This window comes from Schistocerca serialis, chromosome 3 (assembly GCF_023864345.2).
Source record: "Schistocerca serialis cubense isolate TAMUIC-IGC-003099 chromosome 3, iqSchSeri2.2, whole genome shotgun sequence".
NCBI lineage: Eukaryota > Metazoa > Arthropoda > Insecta > Orthoptera > Acrididae > Schistocerca > Schistocerca serialis.
This window is the reverse complement of record NC_064640.1, coordinates 602,889,624-602,911,025: the sequence shown is the minus strand read 5'-3', so window position 1 is coordinate 602,911,025 and position 21,402 is coordinate 602,889,624. Positions and strand designations below refer to the sequence as shown.

The following is a 21,402-nucleotide window of genomic DNA, read 5'->3' as shown; positions in this document are numbered from 1 at the left end:
CACAAAAAAAATATTATAGATAATAGAGCAAAGTGATGTAATGTATGTTGTCATTACAAAATAATTACAAAAAGATCATTTATATAAATTTGGTGGAACAATAAAAAAATTTAATCTATATTGCCTACATATAATCCTGGTGCACAGCCTGCTTAGTACATGTGAATATTACTACATGTGGGATTGTATTCATTAAGACATGATTGAAATATCATTTGAATTTTCTATTAAATTACAACGAAGAGAAAAAGCTAAAGAACTATATAATATGGTTTTTCACGGCATTATATACCACTTTGTTGTTTTTATTGATGAAGAGAGTGATTTCTTGTTAAATATATTAAAATTAAATCATGATGAAATTTTAGAAAAAATATTTAACAACATATTTATATCTCCTCAGACTAGAGAGACACTGAAAATGTTTGAAGAAATTACAACTAACATTAACGACAAGATACCTTATAAAGTTGTATTAGAGAATCTCAGTGAAGAAGAAATAAAACAAACATTAAAAGAAGATTACCCAATATATCTCAAGAAAGACAAAATAATCAGAAAAGCTACTGAATAACACTTTCATGATAATGGTTATGAAGTAATGAAACAGAAAGCTATATTTAATGTAGCTATTCAATAAGTTTTAGAAGTTATTCAATTCACTTGTAATTACCTTGAAGAACAAATTTTTTTTCCAAATTTTCCCTTCACTGTCCTATTACAATTTTCACTAATAGATGCTTTTAATTCTGAGAAGTTTGGAGTAATGGTTAGTGTTACATTTTTTATGAGTTCTTGAAAATCTTTGTTGAATAATTCTCTTTCACTATCTACTTGATGATTTCTCAGCGTTCTTAAAACCATATATTTGTTTCGAAACAGCTTGGAATGTATCTATCTGTGTTATTTTTAACTAGAATAGTCCAAGCAGATTTTTGAGAAACTTATGCTGCTATTAATAAATATTTACATCCCTTATTTAATTTTGAAATCCCTTTTAATTTTCCAGAATTCATTTCTACTTACCTGTATGCCACAAATCACCAAATGGGAACGAAACAACATTTTTGCTTTCAAAAATTTTTCATAATAGCTTATGTAATTAATTATTAATTCTTCACGAATATTAACAGTAACAAAAATTACAATTTTTTTTAGAAATCTTATTTTTTTAGTTCTACTACTCTATAAATCCCTTCATTTCTCTGTTGTCCATTTTTCATAAATGTGCTTTGGAGTTAATGACTTTCTGTAAATTTTTACACTTACGACAGCAGTCATCACGAGGCAGAGAAAATCCCTGACCCCACTGGGAATCGAACCCGGGAACCGGTGCGCAGGAAGCGAGAACGCTACCGCACGACCACAAGCTGCAGACAGACTTCTGTTGTCACCGAAGTTTCCTCCTATCACTTCTGAACTAACATCCAGAGGATCTCCATTCTGAAATAGCATCAAAGGGGGAACGTATTTTATGGAGCACTGTCCCCTATATACCGGTATGTCACCTGTAATAAATTCCCTGTAATATATGATTGGAGTCAATGGAGAATAAATTAATGATAGAGCAATGACGTGATATCTGTTCCTTCTATCGGTACAGCATATTCATTACGCAATATGTTTCGCATTTCTGAAGGGCTTTCACTGTCATTTCACTCCAGTGATTGGTAAGAGAGGTTTATGTTTGTGCTCGTGTCAGGAATGAACCAAATACTCCCAAAATACAAGCTACATTTCACTACCTAAGCTAACGGTGTGAGGTCGGTTTCTTATTATCCTAATAGTTGTAGCCATGTCTTACATGCCCTTTTTGTGTTACAAACTGTATTTACTGTTTCTGTCTGCTCCAGTTCTGGCCTGTGAACTAAGATACAATGTGACGTTACTTTACTGGATGGTTTATGCACTTTGAAATGTTAATTCTTTAATGTTTATTTGCGCAATGCGTTTTCCATATCTTTTCCTATGATGTTATCCGACTGCTATAGAGATGTTATCGAAACATTCAACTACACGAAACTTTTCATCCTTATCGCTGAAATCCTCGAGTCTTTTGTCTTAGAAGAATTACTCTGCTATACATGTGTAGTATCTGCCTTGTGTTACCTTTAAGATGATGTGAGCTCAGCCTCATAGATCTTTTCTTGAAGTTACTTCATATATAAGTGATCCAGTGAAACAGTATACCTTCAGTACTTTCTTTTTGATATGTAACTTGTCACTTGTTGCATTTGTTGTTTCTGTTTTAACATACACTATTTTCACAGACTGCACCATATAAACTTGTCCATTAATTTTTATACTCACTCATTGCTCCTATCTTATGCCCTCAGTATTGTATAAAACTGTTAAATATCTGAATAATGTTACATGACTCTCACATCCTTTGCGGAATTCATTCTCATGTCTAACCCTTTCGACGTCTGACGTTCTCGTCCATTCTTCTCGCCTCTCTATTTTGTCGTACCGCTCGCTGACGTTGTCCGGGGCCTCCCTCGCGCCGCCATCACCTGGCTACTTTGGCATCTTGGTGGCGCACCTTCAGTTTGCCGCTGACTGACCGCCTGTCTTCATAAATTTTGCTCATAGCTACAATATTCATTTGTAAAATAAAACATGCTTTTACTTAGCAAATTCCTACATAGAAATAGGGTTAAGTTCAGAGTGGATTTCTTTATCCTTCCCATAGTTTTAATTGCTCACCAATTATCAAATGCCAGGTGACACCGAGATTTCCGAAGATGTTGTTAAGTCAAAACAGATACATCAACAAGAACATTGCGTCTGGAAATAATGTGCACAACAAAAGGCAAATTAATGTAGTAGTAAGTTCTCGTCACCTGCAAATTGCAGCATGCAGCTAAAATGCGTCTCTCGTCTAGTTTTATGAAATAAATATGAACAAAGTGATTGATATATAAAAACTGTGATTTATTTTTAAAAATCATAAGCTTGTCACAAACCTCAAAAAATTCCATTTCAGTATTTGATAATTTTAAGTTTAAAGCTGGGTTCAGACGAGAATATTTTTGTCACGATATTATTACCTTATTTACATGAAACAAAACACTGCCTCTTGGCTGCTTACCCATTTGCCACATCTGAATCCAATTAAACATTTGGGATATAGTTCCTTGGCAACTGGTCTGTCGAAATTCATCATTTGTAGGTGCCAATGAATGAGGAGTTAGATCGAAAATAATATTACAGGATACATCTAACGTTTGTTAGCTTTGTAGATTTTATTAGAGGTTTGTGACATCAGGTTGTAAAAACACCATGAATTCCTGGTATTTTTTCCATAATGGTAATTCTGAAGTAGTGGTTAAAACTTTAGTCATTAATGCTGACATAAGACACACATTTTACAGTTTTAATGATTAATTCAGAATAATGTAGCTTTCAGAAATATAAGAACAATTCACTCTGTGGTATGTCTACGTTTATTCAGCTTGCAATCATAGTATGGTTTTTCTGTGTTTAATCGTCTTGTAATCAGAGTTGGAACACTACTAAGGATGAGGGAAATTATTTGTACCACCTAGTACTTCATTAGTGTCGTCAAAATATCATTGTACTGCAGGACACGTCTAAAAAAATTAAAATATTTAATCCTGGTCTCTAAGTGGCTTTATTTGGAAGTAGAAATATCTGCACCACTTGCAGAGACTATAGTGCTTGAACTTATTACTCAGATGGGGGATTAATTTTGTGTTCACATTCGACGTTGACGTGGTTTGTTACGAAGCAAGGTGCATCTAGAGGGCAGTAGCGAGAGCAAAGGCTAACGCACACGTGGTCTGAACACGCAAGGCGATCTTCGCAGTCTTCATTCACTGAAACAGAATCAGAAAACCTGTTTGTAAAAGCTAACAAATGTTTAATACACTGATTTTACAACACAACTTTGTCAAATAATGTTTTAATTAATGTGCATTATTCACAATCACAGTCATCATCATTTTACAAATCTACATATAGAAGCTAACAAATGTATGACAGACAATATATTATAATTCAGGTTTGTCTACAAGTGGTTGAATAAATGTGCATAACAGTTACCATCATTTTCGTGTGGCAGTACCTCTACCGATCGTCACATGGTACGCCCCCTCAGGTGGGGAGGACTGGATCTGGGGAAGCATCCGACGGAATGCTCGGAGCTCCGATTCTCAAGCACAGGAGGTAAACGCGACAGCACCACAGAGAAGACCGTCTGGCAAAGTCATTGCTAATACTTTTCCTATTAAATGACCTCTCCACTCCCCCAACATACTGCAACCTGTCAGCTGCCAGTGTGATGATCATCATCCCACATGACTTTTTAAAACTTACAGGGCTATTTGCAAATAATGAGTGAGATTAAAGTCAACGGCCTCGGCTCAGTCGTAACATCGGTTCCTGTCAGATAACCGAAATAAAGCGATGTTGGACGTGGCTAACATTTGGATGCAAGGCCGTCCAGGTCTGCTGAGTGCTGTTGGCAAGCAATTTGCACTCAGCTCTTGTGATGCCAGCTGAGGAGCTACTTAACTGAGAAGTAGCGGCCCCAGTTACAAAACTGACAATCCATACAAGCATCCTGTGATGGATGTCGTATGAGGATGAGACGGTGGTCGGTCGGTATTGATGGGCCTTCCGAGATGTGTTCGGACGGAGTGGGGTTATAAGTATGTAAAATATATAGAGTAATATACCGATGTCGAAAATTTTGTGGCGACGCGCCCAGATAGCCGAGCACATTAAAGCGTCGCTTCCGGGATATGGGGAGACGAGTGTGCACCTGATCGAATACGCCTCGCGGATTTACGACGAGGGCCGGTGATTGGCCAGTGCGGCTGTGGTTTTCAGTCGATTCATCACATCCCGCTGGGCTGGTAAGCCATGTCCCGTCTCAGACACACGCTACACAAACATTCAGAAAATATTCTCACACTTAAACGTATATGTACTCTAGAGGCAGTAGATGGGGTACACAGATTCTGTCCCTGGGGGAGTGGTGGCGTCAGGAAGATCATCCGGCCACTCACCACCACAGACACTGTCTCAACCCACAGAACAATGACGTCGCCATAGAAGAAACGGGAAAGAGCAAAAGAAGAAGTTCATGATTTGGCAATTATGCACTGCAGAGCAATCAGTAGGTGCACGTGGTAATTGCAGATTATTAGATGAGAGTGTAAGTGTGAAGTAAAGTAATATAGGTAGCAGGAGCGTGGTCTGAGCATTGTGGGAGGTCTGGGAAGACAGTTGAATGTAGGTGTTTGATGTCAAATGAGAGTTGAGAAGATTGGTAAAACAGTGCCTTGATTTATTGAAGGAAGAAGAATGGCAGGATCATAGTTGGTAAGAAGGCTGGAGACCTGTGCAGATTTCTGGATTGGGAAGCGATAGATGGTTAAAGTTACCTTGAGAAAGATTATAGAATGTGCAGAAGCGAAGTAAATGAGATATTTATTGGTAGAGGTACATCTGTATCTAGAGGGACACACTGCAAATCACATTTAAGTGCCTGGCAGCGGGGCATATCTGGTGAGAACACGATAGGATTTTGATAGCCAGGTTTACAAGACCCAAAGGTTTCCCAGACGTATTCTAGTAATTTAAGGAGGTATGAGGGCTTAATTACCAACGGCCTTGCAGTACCTAGTGGAAACACTGGTTCCTGTCAGGTCATCAAAGTTAAGCACTATCGGGCTCGGCTACCAAAACAAACCATTAACTTGCACCACGAACACGGATTGATAAATGGCGCACCACAGTGATGACAAAGGTTTGCACCATCAATACCGAAGGTTAATTCCTTTGGAGTTAGAATCCGTGCATTCTTAAAGAATGCATATAGATTTTTCACCATAGAATCATACAGCCAATCGCTTGCAAATAACTGTTTTGTACATTCACCTCGGTTTCGACGCCTCTAAGGATGTCTTCGTCTGAATGAAATTTTAGAAACCCTATAAAATAATATATAGAAAATTAAGTATGACAAATAGCATTAGGCCTAATCACGATGACAATTATCATGATTTACAAAGGTTACTCACGTAAAATTACATTGTGAGAAAACAATTATCAGAATTAAGAGCAGATATACTCAAGTAAAAAATTAAATTAAAACACGTTCCAGCCTTTGACACGTATGCCTAGCCTGGAACAACATCTGCCATGAATACAATACAAGTTGCGCCGCCTATCGGGCGCGGACAGAGACATGTACCCATTTGAAACACTATAACAGAAATAACTGAAAAAATGACAGTTAATTTTAAAAACAAAAAACAAAGGAAGAGAGGTTAATATATTTTTGAAAATACACCTTAGTCAAGCAGATGAAGTATAACAAAGAGCCATCTATTAGGCTTTACAGAAATTACAATTAGGTAAAGTACAGAATAATATAAAAAATTATACAAACAGCTGTACAATCTAAAAAATATCTGCATGAAGGTAATTTTAGTAATATACATCAATAAGATTCGAAGAAAATGATGTTTCGGAACTAGAGGCAGCAAGACATAGTAGAAAATAGTGGAATAAAATTACACAATTAGTGGATTAAAACCATTAAAAAAATATTTGTTACATAATTGTAACTGTTCATTGAGGATGAGGCCATCGTTCTTAGAAGTATGTTTGAAAATCTCCAGCTCTTCGAGTACGTCCAACCTATGACCTGTCTTTGCTCTATGTCAAATGGAAATTTCTTCAACGCTTTTTGCTTTGTGACCGCTAATTAACAGATAATCAGCAAAAGTGGAATTATGTACATTAGTGCCTCTTTCTGCCAATAAATGTTCCTTGTACCTTACACTAACAGATGTTTCAGTTTGTGCTGTATAATAAACGGGACACGTATCACGAGTGATTTTACACACTCCTGGATTGTGTGTAGGAGCAATTGTGGACTTTAGATTGTGAATGACATTTTTTTGGAAGTTATTGTAATTAAAAATATGGATGAAAAGTTACCTTTTCCACTAACAAAAACTTTCAAAAAAAATCTCTTTCACAATCTCAAGTCCACAATTGCTCCTATACACAATTCAGGAGTGTATAAAGTCAGTTGTGATACGTACCCCTATACACAATTGGGCACATGTCATTGTCCGCTCCCGACAAGCGGCGCAACTTGTATTCATGGCAGCAATGTAAGCCATTGGGGCGATCAGTCAGATGTTGTTCCTAGCTAGGCATACGTGTCAAAGGCTGCAACGTGTTTTATTTTATTCTTTGACTTAAGCATATCTGATCTTAATTCTGATCATTGCTTTCTCGCAATGTAATTTTACGTAACCAGCGTTAGTTAAACTGGTTATCCTTTAAGAGTAGATGCAGATGGTGCAATAATATGTTCTGCAGGCACAGAAAAGACAAACATCCAGAGGCTGAAATTTGTCTAGTTGTTCCAGTTGGTATGAACTGCAACGTCATGCACTTTCCAGGAGGGATAGTTTGCTCTAAAGAAGTATGATTTTTGTACGCAGACCAGGAATCAAGCAAAAGTTAGTTATTTTGACCAGCTGTTGGCCAAAAGCAGTGCTCGTACAATAGTTGCAGTTCCCTTACACCCATTTTCGCACTCTTGCTTGCTGTGACGTAAATATTCCCTATCGCCCCTGCAAGACCACGCACACGAGAAAAAATCGTAGGGGCCAGAGCACCTCCAACTTCTCGTAGCACAATAAATAACTTTCCAGCCAATTTACTATCGAGATTAACAGTCGGCATATTTGTTAAGGCATTGATGTTAGTTGATTTTGATACAACTCTCTTGGTACCTCTGATTTCCAAGGTTCCTTTCATATGCATTTCTTCTTCAAATCCTGACTGGTCAGAGTTGAAAACAAATTCCTTACTGAACAATGGCACAAATTTGTTTATCTCATCTAGAAATTGTTGGGCCGATTGCATAGTTTGCTGTACATCGTCAAGATGACGCTTTGTTTGAAATTTCGTTGTCTTATGTCTTCCAATTCTGTACGACCGTTTGAAGTTATGCAACGATCCATTGCCTCCCTTGAAATCACTGTAATTTATGTCGCTCGCAATTTGATGTGCATAGCGTAGTTGGTCATTATCATACACATCCTGTATCGAGTGTCCTTGAAACGTGAAAATACCAGTTTCTGTAATAACTACGCCTTGTCCTCTCTTGAATATTCACTACACGGTCGTACTGCTGCGGACTTATTCGAAATCTTTTCTTGATTCTTTTTTTTTTCTTTTTATTTATTTTTTTTTTTTTTTTTACTATGCTGCGAATGATCTTCCATGTACGTAATTGTGTTTAGTAACCCTCCTTGGACAATAATTTTCCTTTACTTCGTTTCACTGGAGACAGGTTTTTTGGCTTCCTGTCCGATAAGGATGATAAACTACATGGCTCGTCACCTGTTTCGATATCGCTTTCACTTGTGAAGTACGTGCAGTCATCATTTTACTCCTCATGCACATTGTCTGCATAGTCGAGCGTATACGACACCACACATTCCACTGACTCATATTGCAAAACCGCTAATATTTCATCTGCCATTTCTTTCTCACTTTGCTAAATTCCTTGGCTTCCTTGCTGACGAAATGTCAACTTCGGCAACTGTTGTTGTAGATACAACGCAGTGGTTGCTTTGTTTATCGTTGCCATTGCTCTGCTTTGTATTAACACGACTAGCACAGTAGCACTGTTGTGAGTTACTCGTCGACTAAACAGTTCAACTACGCTCCGTAGCCTCATGCTGTACTCACCATGGGATATCTCCAGTCTCGCTCCCTATTACCATTAGAAGGCAATATTGTACTTGCATGATAGGCAATAAGTGGGGCGTCGAATGCCGTAAACATCATTGGCCTTCTCTGAGCTGGCACTCAAGAGGTTCCCTGTAAGACTGTAAGGGCGTGAGAACATTTGGGAGGAGCGGAAATGTAAGCTACGTTAACATATGAAAGTACTGATCCGGAATAAGTATGAATGACGGTGGAAGGGTGTAGTAACCGTGTTCCCGCTGTTAGCAGTTGTAGTCGATTGTGCCTTTTCTGTTCGACAGCTAGTACGTGGGGTTTACAGGTTAGTCTCCAGTCGAAGGTTTGTCGTAGAAATTTTAATGTCTTAGTAAGCTGAATAGATGGTTATTTATGGTTCAGCTGGAAAGAAGAAATTCGTACTAGGAAAGTGGTTCGTCCTGTGATTATTGTCTGGGTTTTAGCAGACTCCATAAGCAGCACAGTGACAAGGAATTGGTAAGGTCGACTTGAAGGGTCTGTGGGAGGAAGGAAGTATGGGCGGAGGGAAGCCAGGTGGTGCCGTCGGCTCAGAGCAGTTGGTCGAGGGGAAGGGGGGGGGGGACAGCGGGGAGGGGGAGGGGGGAGGCGGCCTGGCCACGTCGCAAACCATAATAGTGGGGAGAGTTCGGGTGTCCCTAGCTAAGGTTTCTGTTGCAACTCCTATTAACCTGAAATGCCTGTTAATACTACCAAGACCATATGTTGCCATAATTTATTAACACTATCTTGAATGAAATGATGGAAATTCACTGATCATAATACAAAGGTGTTACTCGTAAAAGTATTTTCAGTTTACATTTTTTAAGCACATAGCCGGAGTCAGCCCAAACATAAATACTGCCCACTGCGTGTTACGTGTGACATCCAGTGCTAACAGCAATTGTGGAATTGTTACAGTGCTTTTAAAGCTGAATTTTACGAAACTAGTCTACTACAATATTGGATTTAACGATACGTGCCGTAGCTAACACTCTTCATATTTGACGTGCCGTCTCTTGATGCGGTCCGTGACAAAGTCATCATTATCCGTATGCAGCAGCGCTTCTCCATCGGTGATCTATTTGTAATTATTTTCGATCTGTTGTCTGAGTCAATACGAAACAAATATTGTACTACAGTAATTTGGGACCGCTATCGAATGGATACAAAAATATTCACTTTTGTTTGAAATGGAAACAAACTGACGTTTTCTGTTGATTGTAGAGTCGTATAAAACACGTACTGAGCAGTATTTGTGTGGACTAACTCCGTGTACACATTTCAAAACTCTAAGTTGATAATATAACTGAAAAATCAGCTACAGAATCGCTTGGACTCCTTGAAAAAAAGAAAACACCAGAAAGTAAATTTCTGAAATCAAGATATAAAAGAAGATGTAGAAAGATGGAACGAAGCCTTTAGAAATTTACTACAAAAACAACCATCTCAGAGCAAATAATTATACAGGAGACTGTCAGCTGACGCTAAGACACATACAGGGGTTGAACAAAAACACGGAAACATAAAAAATACAACAAATTACAATGCCTAATACGGTGAAGGAATCCCGTTTGTATTCAAAACAGCTTCCTGTCGTCTCGGACTGGATATATGCAGGTGCTGTATGGTTTTCAAGGAAATACAGGGTGATTCAAAAAGAATACCACAACTTTAGGAATTTAAAACTCTGCAACGACAAAAGGCAGAGCTAAGCACTATCTGTCGGCGAATTAAGGGAGCTATAAAGTTTCATTTAGTTGTACATTTGTTCGCCATTTCAGCCAATAAAGTTTTTGGTCCCTTTTTCTTCGAAGGTGCTACTGTAACTGGACTACAGTATCTGGAGATGTTAGAGAATTGGCTGTTCCCTCAGCTCGAACAAGAAGCACAACAATTCATATTTCAGCAGGATGGAGCGCCACCACATTGGCACTTATCTGTCCGTAACTACCTGAACGTCAACTACCCGAGGCGATGGATCGGCCGCCAGGCAGCCCGTGACAGAGCACTTCATCACTGGCCTCCAAGAAGCCCTGATCTTACCCCCTGCGATTTTTTCTTATGGGGGTATGTTAAGGATATGGTGTTTCGGCCACCTCTCCCAGCCACCACTGATGATTTGAAACGAGAAATAACAGCAGCTATCCAAACTATTACGCCTGATATGCTACAGAGAGTGTGGAACGAGTTGGAGTATCGGGTTGATATTGCTCGTGTGTCTGGAGGGGGCCATATTGAACATCTCTGAACTTCTTTTTGAGTGAAAAAAAACCTTTTTAAATGCTCTTTGTAATGATGTATAACAGAAGGTTATATTATGTTTCTTTCATTAAATACACATTTTTAAAGTTGTGGTATTCTTTTTGAATCACCCTGTATTATACCATTCTTCCTGAAAAATAGTCCTGATCAGCTAAATGATCACATAATCCTTGGCAGTAATGTAACCTTGACGATTACCAGTGAGGTCCATGGAATAAGATGACATGGCTGTCCAAAATCATCACCGAACCACCCTATGTATCAGTCTTCGGACGTAAAATCGGCCAGAAGTTACAAAAGGCGTACAACAAGACTCATTCGACAAAATGGCTTTCTTCCGTTGCTCCAAATTCCAAATTTTGTGACTTTGGCACAACGTTTTCCAGTTGTAGGCATTTGCATCACTAATGAGTGGTTTTGGAATTCCAGCTCGCCCTGCTTATGGAGCTCCCTTCGCCTTGATTCGGTGCTGACAGGGATCGCGAGTGCGACAGTCAAATTCTGCTGTGACTTTTGCAGCTGTCGTCTTCTTATTTTTCGTCAAAATCCAAGTATCTGCATCTATGTTCAAGTATGCATTTCTCGCGGTGTTTTCATATTTTTTCCAACACCTGTGCATTTCCAACACTGAAACAGATACAGCTTTCAAGACTTTGAAACATCTCAGCAGTCAACAAATAACAACATTCGAGATATTGCAAAAAGAACAAAACAGGTCCAGTGGCACCGCCTATGTTCGGCGTCAACGTGCAATAACCACCCACAGACGGCAGGTGGCAGCACTAGCAGCAGAGGCTATATAAAACGTGTCGGTGGGACGCAGAAAACAGTCGTAATGCGCAAACGGGGCGATTTATCTGACGTCCAAAAGGGCATGATCATTGGCTTTTGGGTCAAGGTTCGAAGTATTTCCGAAACTGCTAAGTCTGTAAACTGTTCGCGTGCCGCCGCGATTAAAGTATCCCGTGTATGACAAAATGGCGCTATCAGAATCCGGCGCCGAGGCAACTGTGGCGCACCACGAACTGTGGATGACAGGAGTGACCGACGGCTGCGGAGATGTATACGGACGGTTAGACGAGCAACTGTTGAGTAACTGACCACCCAGATGAACCGAGGAGCTACCAACAGTGTCTCCTCAACGACCGTTCAGTGAACGTTGGTGTGTATGGGCCTCCGCAGCAGGCGCACGGTTTATGTACCCGTGCTGACCTGCTCTTCATCGGCAACGAAGGCTGGAATTTGCACGCCAGTACCGCAATTGGATGTCCACTGAGTCGCACAAGTGTTCTTTTCATATGAATCGTGGTGTATGCCCAACTGGCCTCTAAACGTCAGAAAGCAAACACCTTGCAAGAATCGTTGTAAGAATCCAGGCCGGAGGAGGGAACATTATGGTCTGAGAAATGTTTCTGCGGCATTCCCTGCGTGATCTCGCCATTCTGGAAGGCACATTGGATCAACACATGTATGCATCTATTTCTTGGGACCATGTCTACCACTACATACAATCTGTTTTTGTTCGGTACAATGGCATCTACCAGCAGGACAATGCAACGTGTTACACAGCTCACAGGATGAGTTTACCGTACTACCCTGGCCACCAAACTTCCCGGATTTAAATTCAATCAAGAATATGTTTGACGACCTCGACTGGGCTGTTCGCGCCATGGATCCTCAACCAACCTAGCGTAGCTGGCCACGTCACTTGAGTTGGTATGGCTGTACATCCCTGTTGGTACCATCCAGAACCCCATTGACATTCTTATTGCACGTCTCGAAGCGGTCTGCGCTGCAAAAGGTGGTTATTCAAGATTTTTAAAGATGGACTATGTATGAAACTTAACACTCAACCGCCTGTCACACTGCGGGTCTATAATTTTCTGACTGTAGCTAGGCAGTACTGCACCGACGTGTTATGAATTGATATTGGTGTGTTTGACGTATGCTTTGAAGTTCCTGACAAGGTCTGATGCTGCTTTCCACCAATTTTAAAAGAGCTACTCTCCACTTTAAATACTGAGCCACTTAGTACATACGCTCGCGTTTAAGGCTAGGGCCAACTTAATACATGCCCTTTCCTCCGAAGAAAGCGCGCAGTTTGCGCTTCCCCTGCGCTACATAATGACGTCTGACAGCCCATTTTACCGTGAACGCTCACTACACAGCGAGCGAGCGAGCGAGAGCGCTGGTGCTCGCCTAGCCCCCTTCTGAAAAGAGCCGCTATAAACTTCTGTGGACAGCTGGAGAGGAGGAAAGAAGAGCAGACAGAGGAGGAGATATTGCAGTGAATAACACAGAGCTAGAACAAATGGTATAAGCCCTAAATCAGACTGAAAAAAAATATTTATATTCTACCATAATATCGATGCTAAATTACTTCCACATCTTGCAGATATAACGATAGAAATATGTTCTACATTTTTAAACATATGTTGGAGGAAGAAACACGTTCCACAGCTGTGGAAATACTCAGTGATGCTTCCTACATTCAACAAAGGAGACCTGTTAGCTGCAAAAACTGAGGCAGACTAAGCTTACTGAATACAGCATACGAGGTATACTCCAAAATTAGTACAAGAAGAATTAGAAAATTGCTGAGGTCATCTTAAAACAAAAATAATCAGGGTTCAGGAGAGGAAGAACCTATATCGATAACACTGTATAACTGGGTTGAAGCAAATTACTGAGCAACGTAGGGAGCACAGTAAGGAAGCACATCATGGTTGTGGTTCTTTTTTCAAATGACGTTGCTATTGTGTACACCTATTTAGCGGGCTACTTGCAATGCTGCTATCCACCTCTGAAGCCGGACAGACACTTGCCAGAGACAACTGTTGCGGGCTATACCGTGTTAATAACAGGGGAACCACTGACAGTGGGAATAGGTACAGAGTATGCAGTGCAGTAGATCAGTTCTGAACAGATGCGTAGTAAACCCGTACGCCACTATCTCCTACCATCAGGCTGCAAAAGCTATTGCCATACACCCACATATGTACCTCTATCCAATGGGCATCACAAGGTACGGAGGTTACCATCGGCTCCGGAATACCGCCATTCCATACTCAAAGCATGGAGAAAGCTCGCCTGTGGTGATGGGTCGCGGTATGCGTTTGTTCTCGCAGATGACGCGGCACGAAAGGACAAACATCTCACTTGCGAAAAGGACTCTGTTCAGGATGGTGGTAATGGTAGTCACCTGTGGAGAATAAATATTTGAAATGAAATGGGCTCTTATTACGAGTGCCGGCATCTCCCACGAACGCACCATACAGGCATGTGTGTGTCCACCTACATGCCCTGTACCTTCCACTAGACAACGCAGCTCCTCATCTCTCCCGAAGTATTTCAGAAAGATATGAGGGACACTTTATGTACATCACGGTGCTTGTGTGCCTCCCCTCCCTGTAATTTCAACCCCCTTGAGTACATCTGGGAAATGTTCGCACCTCGAAAGTAGACCCGACAATCACGTGAGCTGTGGATGCCGTTTGAGCCGCGTCATTGATCAATGTGCTTGTGTGCCTCCCCTCCCTGTAATTTCAACCCCCTTGAGTACATCTGGGAGATGTTCGCACCTCGAAAGTAGACCCGACAATCACGTGAGCTGTGGATGCCGTTTGAGCCGCGTCATTGATCAATATGGTGGGCAATAATTTCGGTATGACGCGTCGCTGCCGTAGCCATAGCGAATAGACAACTACACCCTACGAGCTAGGCATCGATAATAAAGTCCAAAAAATAGTAACTAAGTTCACTGTAAAGGTCTGTTTAAACAGCCGGGGATTCTAAATGCACCATAAGACTAAGTCAACCAATCAGTTATGTACTTTAAGAAGAAAATCAGTAATTATTACATTAACAACAGCATTCGTGATCATTAAGCAAAAGCAAGAGTTAACTTCCATTTACTGAGAAAAGATAAGTAAAAAAACACAGAGTATCATTTTCTACCAGGTAATAAAATTATGCGATAAATTTCCCAAAAATATAAAAGAGAGAACTGAAATCTAAGATCTAAAAATTAAGTTAAAGGATACTGCTTAAATACTGCATACTACATAAGCTAGAACTGTTTAGATAACACAGTGTAAGGTTTGGCAGAAAAATTACAAAAATCGATAATAAACAGTTCTGTCAATGTACAGTCTATTGTCAAGGTATAGACCATGCTCAAGATGTGTGATGGGTAATGTGCCAACCTAATCCTACTCATACTTTGAATCTAGTTCTCAAATAGAAGGATGCTGACTTAGTTTATCAGACAGATAGGTAAACACGAAGAATATAATACAAAGGCGGAAACATATTCGTGTTCCTGATGTCAACAAAAAGTGTGTGTGTGTGTGTGTGTGTGTGTGTGTGTGTGTGTGTGTGTGCATAGTGCAAGCAGTGACTAGTGGAGTAGTATTAATAATTAGTGTGTCAGCATTTTTTGATCATTAGTCAGTTTGTTTATAAATATGAATATACAATAAAGCATTGTACACAACAAATAAATCCTGTGTCAGTTAACCTGACAATGACAGTATGACTGTGCCTATGAATTAATTAACTTGTTAACTGTAATCTCGTTTTCTGAAGATTACATGTCAAACATCATTAAGTAAATTATCTGTGGAGGAATAAAATAACGAAGAGCTTCTCATTAGCGTGCCATATATCGTACATAGTTATGGTACATTACGTAACTTTATGAGGTAGTGACGCTGCATACATAGATCGACTCATTAGTGATACATAAAATCTATGCACTGGACATGGGACTGAACGCTGCAATCGCGCTTTTGCAGCAGTTTAGCCTCTGGCCTGCCAGCATACCTGTACATTCTCCTGTGGGACTGCAGCCATTGTACGGGTTGCCGTAGAATCCTTCGTTGCACTCACAGCTGGGATATAGACCCTTCTTGCAGAAGGCGTTTTCCCCGCAAGGAGTGGTACACACGCCACTCTGTCCAGCACTCACTCCTGTTAACATAACACACACTTACTGCCTGGGGGCTGGCATAGCTTCATTTAGCCTCGAAACACTTTACAGAACTTACTCAATCTAGTTTGTTTATATAAATTAGAAGCATAACATACCTATTACACCACAGAACAAACATAACAAAAAACGGAAACTACAATCCTTATAGTTGATGGATGCCAGTCTATACTCGTGTACAGAACATCTAATGACGAACAGAGAGAGAGTATATACTAAGAAACAGATAACCCTATGGACAGTACGTATCGTTTAAAGACGTCAGGGAGCAGCACGATTGTGAGAGGAAAGTATTTTATAGGCTCTAGATGCAGGTTGCTTTTGAGTTCTGCATGCCACTACTAGGAATTTGTTTATTGGAAAAATGGAAATGTCGTGTGGCTAGGGCCTCCCGTCGGGTAGACCGTTCGCCTGGTGCAGGTCTTTCGATTTGACGCCACTTCGGCGACCTGCGCGTCGATGAGGATGAAATGATGATGATTAGGACAACACAATACCCAGTCCCTGAGCGGAGAAAATCTCCGACCCAGCCGGGAATCGAACCCGGGCCCTTAGGATTGACAGTCTGTCACGTTGACCACTCAGCTACCAGGGCGGACCATTTGTTTATTGAATGATAAAGTTTTGATTAAAATAAATATCTGTAGAGTTGTACTACAGTAATCGTATTGTCGAGTACTAAGCATTCGGCTGTTTTATTTTAGTATGACATGCTGCTAATATGTTAATGAAGCACAATATTTAACTTTCAACTCCATGTGTGCGTTTTATAGTGGAGGATCGACACTGTTTTGTAAACCTCGAACAATATTAAAGACCTACAAACCTGTACCCCAACTTACGGTCGAGACTGTCCGCATAAGTCTTCCATCATCCTGGTTCTGGACATTTCTATCAACAAAAATAACAAAAATAGGAGAAAGTGACGCCAGTCGCTTATGGACCTCAGGGAGAACACGTTTTCTGACAGCGGTTCATTTTGTTGGGCCTCGACTCAATGATATTTTGTGTTCTGTATGCTGCAATTTGCCACAAAGCCAGTGGTGGTATTCTTCCTAGATCACAGAATCCCTTGTGCCGATGTAGTCATGAAAGTACCGCGTAACGCGAATGATAACTTAAGTACATTAGAATCCGACCTGAAGATTTCAAACGCTACCCATTAGAAATGTACTACAAAAAAGATTGCTGGAGAGAGAAAGACAAAATGAGAAAGAGAGAGAGATCAAATGATTCAAATGGCTCTGAGCACTATGGGACTTAACATCTGAAGTCATCAGTCCCCTAGAACTTAGAACTACTTAAACCTGACTAACTTAAGGACATCACACACATCCGTGCCCGAGGCAGGATTCGAACCTGCGACCGTAGCAGTCGCGCGGTTCCAGACTGATGCGCCTAGAACCGCTCGACCACACCGGCCGGCTAGAGAGAGAGAGCACAGAGGTAATGTGGAGTGCATAGCGGAGGTCACTTCCTGTAAATATTGCCGACTTCTTGCCAATCCTATTAGCGTATGGAGGGAGGGTGTAACCATTACCTACAGATCTCGGTACGCCCCTCAGTCTCTCTCTCCTTATTCTCATCATTCCTGCACGGGATAACAGATGGTGGCATCAAAATTGGTTGCAATATTGCTCGAATATCAGTTATCTACATTTATCCACCACAGTATCTTAAGAACATAGTCATCTTCCTTTCAACCATCTTCGCTTAACTTCCCTGCTCAACTTTTGCATTTTCCTTCATGCTATACTGACCTGTTACGACCTTTGCTTTGCATTTCTAGCTTCGTTCAATGTTTGCTGTCATGCCCACTGACATGCTAGTAGTGTTGGCAGCCTCTTTACAGACATGTCGAATCTTTTAAGCGTTCTGTCAATAAAACGCAGTTCTTGATTTGCTTCCCTCACAAAATTATATATGTGTTCACTCCATTTTAAGTTGTTTGTAATTTTAATTCCTAGATTTAGTTACAGCTAGAGTCGAGTTGTATTCGGTGTGAAAACTCTATTAGTCAGAAAGAAATTAACATACTTAGCACGAGGCTATTGACATTATATTACCCATATTCTACAGATCTTGCACAGAGCAGCTTCTACATCTACCAGTACATCAATATTCTGTAAACCCCCTGATGGTGCGTGGTGGAGGGTACTTCTGGTACCACTAACACAGGCCCCTTTCCCTATTCCACTAGCGAATGACGCGTGGGTAGGATGCTTGTCGGTAAGTCTCTGTATTAGTTCTAATTTCTCGAATTTTCTCGTTGTGAACATTTCGCTAGATGTATGTGGGTGGAAGTAATATGTAGTGCGACTCTTCCCAGAACGCAACTTTCTCAGTATTTTAGTAGTAACCCACTTCGTGATGCACAACGCCTCTCTCGTTCCGCATGCCATTGGAGTTCGTTGAGCAACTCTGGTGTCACCACTCTTTGAATATTTTCTATCCTTTCTATCAGTTCTACCTGTTAAGAATCCCAGATTGACGAACAACACTCAAGAATCGGTCGAACACGCGCGTTGTAAGCCACTTTCTTCATGAATGGGTTGTATTTCCTTCAGATTCTTCCTATGAATCTCAGTCTGGCATCTCGTTTTCCTACTATTTGATTCGTGTGGTCATTCCACGTAAGGTCGCTCTGAATAGTTACTCCTAGATATTTTACGGTAGATACTGTGTCCAGAAATTTGTCATTAACAGTGCAGTTATAGATTAGTGGATTTCATTTCCTATGCATGCGCAGTATTTTTCATTTATTTACGCTCAGGTTTAACTGCCAGAGCCTGCACCCTTCATCAATCCTCTGCAGGTCATTCTGCAAACCGATACTGCCTTCTGGCGTTGCTACTTTCGTGTAGACAACCCCATCGTTTGCGAACAGTTTTAAAGAGCTCCCGACGCTTCCTGCGAGATCATTTATATACATTATAAAAGTTAACGGTCCTTTCACACATCCTTGGGGTACTCCAGAAGTTACCTTTATATCTATCGATTCTGTTCCGTTAAGAGCGACGTGTTGAGTCCTGTCTACAAGAAGGTCTTGAATCCATTCGCAAATCTGGTCCGATACGGTAAGCTCGCCTTTTTCTCACTACACGGCAGCGCAGGGCAGTGTTAAATGCCTTCCTGAAATCAAGGAACTCGACATCAACCTGGCCGCCGTTGTCAACAGCGCTTTGGATCTCACGGAGGAACGGAGCGACCTGAGTTTCGCAAGATCTCCGTTTGAGGGATCCAAGTTGATTTTTATAGAGGAGATTTTCGTTCTCCAAAAACGTCATAATTCTTGAGCATAAAAACATGTTCCATAATTCTGTAAGAGTGACGTCAGCATTATAGACCCGTAATCATGTGCATATGTCCTGCGACCCTTCTTCAAAACGGTAATATTCCGCCCTTTTTTCGAGTCGCCAGGTACACTTCGTTGTTTCAGCGAACTACGATAAACTCCTGCTAGAAGGGGAACAAGTATTATCGCATAATCTTTGTATAATCTTACAGGTATCTCGTCTGGTCCTAATGGATTTCCACTACTAAACGATTGTAGTTGCTTTGCTACTCCGCGATGGGTTATCTCAATATCTACCATTTCGACGTTCGTACAATGATTGAAAGAGGAGACTATATTATGATCTTCCGTGTTGAAACAATTTTGTAAGGCAATATTTAGTATTTCGGCCTTCTCCCTGTTATCTTCGGTTTCGGCACCACTATAGTCACTGAGTGAATGAATAGAGAGTTTGGAATGGCTTATTGATTTTACGTAAGACCAAACTTCTTTGGATACTTAGTAAGATCATTTGACAAAATTTTGCTGTCGGAGTCATTGAACACTTCTCTCATTCCTCTCCTTACGCTCTTTTTCGCTTCGTTCAGCTTTTGTTTGTAAAGTAAGTTTATGACTTTTATTGAATCTGTGATGAATCTCTCTGTTTACGCACCATTTTCCTAGGTCGCCTATTAAACCACGGTAAGTTTTCCCATCCCTTAAGATCCTGCTCGGAACATACTCGCCTAAGGAGTACTGAGCGATCCATTTGAATTTTTTCCATTTGTGCTGCACATGTTCGTTCTCAGCACTGAATATTTGATGTTGATAACTCAGATTCTCTGCAATCTCTATCCTGTCACTCTTGCTAAGCAAAAATATTTTCCTACCTTTTCTCAACTTTCCTTGCAAGACCCGAAATGATAATTGCAATCACAGCCTTATGATTACTGATACCTTCTTCTACTTTAACTGATTTGACAAGTTCGGGTTTGTTTGTTGCTAGGAGGTCTAAGATGATACATTCATGAGTTGGTCTTCTAATTATCTGCTCGAAGTAATTTTTGGACAAGATATTCTGATCAGGTGTCGACGTTAATGACATTACGCAAGCACTCTCTGAGCTCCTGACACAGTCGGTCTATAAAAGCACCCGATTACCATTTTTGAGCGACTTTTGATGCTTAACTTCATCCAGATTAATTCACATTCGCAGTCCATGATAACCAAGTTAGATATCTAATCCCTTACTGCAATGAATAAGCCGCCACCACTGGCAAGTATCCTATCCTTATGCTAAATGTTCCAACCTGAACTTAGGATTTCGTTGCTATTCGCTTCCGGCTTCAACCAACTTTCTTCTCGCAATTCTGTCTGGGAATTATAGCCTTCAGTAAGCGGTACTAACTCTGGAACCTTTCCTTGGACGCTCCTGCAGTTTATTAATATCGTATCACTTTAACCTTTTCTATGTCCGACCTGCGAAGACGAGCATCCCCTGAGAACATTGTGGCTGATGTGTTTGTTGTTTCGCAGGAACTTCGTCTCTGAGCACATGAACGGCGGGGGCGGGGGTGTTCCACTAACCTATAAAATCTTCCTGTGCACGCCACACTTACTCCGCTACCCTAGTTGTGTAGTGCACGCTAGATGCATTAAGCGGAACCCTACAATTCTCCACACGATGACGGATGTCGAGAAATTTACATCCAATATCGTCACAGAATCGTCTGAGCCTCTGGCTTAGACATTCCACTTTACCTTAACCAGAGGACAGCGTTCGATCCTGCTACAAATAGTGAGGTTAGACTGCATACTACGTGCAGTGCTCGTTGCTTTTACCAAATCAGCCATCCGGCGAAAGGGACCGAGGATGGCGTCAGAACCAAAGCGACAGGTGTCGACAAGCCGTCTTGCCACTATTTGCAGCAGGTTGCACCCAGTGTGCTCGATAGCAGCCAGCAGAGCTTCCTCTGCGTCTTGGGCCAGACCCCACCCCCCACCCCCGCTCCCCTCCGGCATTCCTTCCCGCTCTACCTGCTATTTTCCTGCGATGCTCCATTACCCGCCTAAAGTCGGAGCTCCCAATGACTAGCATACCCGCCCTCTGCGC

At 41.0% G+C, this 21,402-nt stretch overlaps 1 protein-coding gene across 1 annotated transcript in view; it reads right to left on the bottom strand.

Moving 5' to 3' along the window:
• Positions 1–2,913: 2,913 nt before the first annotated feature.
• Positions 2,914–21,402, bottom strand: part of LOC126469542 (uncharacterized) — a 34,461-nt gene continuing 15,972 nt past the window's right edge. Inside the window, exons 3-4 of the mRNA XM_050096660.1 lie at positions 15,850–15,996; positions 2,914–3,839 (exon numbers count right to left, since the gene is read on the bottom strand). Coding sequence (XP_049952617.1) covers positions 3,691–3,839; positions 15,850–15,996 — 296 coding nt within the window. The 3' untranslated portion in view covers positions 2,914–3,690. The remainder of the gene's footprint in view (positions 3,840–15,849; positions 15,997–21,402) is intronic.